The sequence below is a fragment of the Eimeria mitis genome, genomic scaffold (genome assembly GCF_000499745.2).
Source record: "Eimeria mitis Houghton genomic scaffold, Emh_scaff4482, whole genome shotgun sequence".
Lineage (NCBI taxonomy): Eukaryota > Apicomplexa > Conoidasida > Eucoccidiorida > Eimeriidae > Eimeria > Eimeria mitis.
In genome coordinates, this window is record NW_013572799.1 from 3591 (window position 1) to 4095 (window position 505).

A 505-nucleotide genomic window follows, 5' to 3' on the forward strand; every position below is an offset into this window, starting at 1 on the left:
GGGAGTTGAAGTGAGCGCTGCGCAAGAAAGCCACCCTAAATGCATTAGCGAGACGGGTTTCAGTGTCTTCTCAGAAGGAGTGGCGTTTTACTTGTCGATACACGATTGTCGTCTTATTTGCCTGTGTGAGCAGACCCCGAAGTACTTGCTAACGAATGAGGAGTTGGAGGTCCTACGACGCCGGGCGGCAGAAAGTCCCCCAGTAGTGCAGAGGCTGAAGGAGGCTGGGCCCAACGCGCAGACGCTCCAGTTTGCAAGTGGCGCGAAAGTTACTATCAAGCCGTTGGCCGAGGAGCGCGGCTCCGCACTGATTCGCGTGTTGATACCTGGTGTGTCTACCTGTTGTTGCAGCACAAGACTGAACGCCAACACGGCATTTAAGCAGGCAGCAGAAGATGGTACTCCTTTTTCTAATTTTCATCTGTGGACCGTAGGAACAAATGCACGTTTGTTTCCACCTGTGTGCAGGCGGCCGTCTGGCCTCTAAGTTGGATTCCGCGAGGAA

General features: G+C 53.9%; 1 protein-coding gene across 1 annotated transcript in view; it reads left to right on the top strand.

The window, feature by feature from the left end:
• EMH_0075450 (uncharacterized protein) overlaps positions 1-505 on the top strand; it is a gene marked incomplete at both ends in the record, with an annotated part of 4792 nt that overhangs the window by 3491 nt on the left and 796 nt on the right. Inside the window, one exon of the mRNA XM_013499599.1 lies at positions 134-329. Coding sequence (XP_013355053.1) covers positions 134-329 — 196 coding nt within the window. The remainder of the gene's footprint in view (positions 1-133; positions 330-505) is intronic.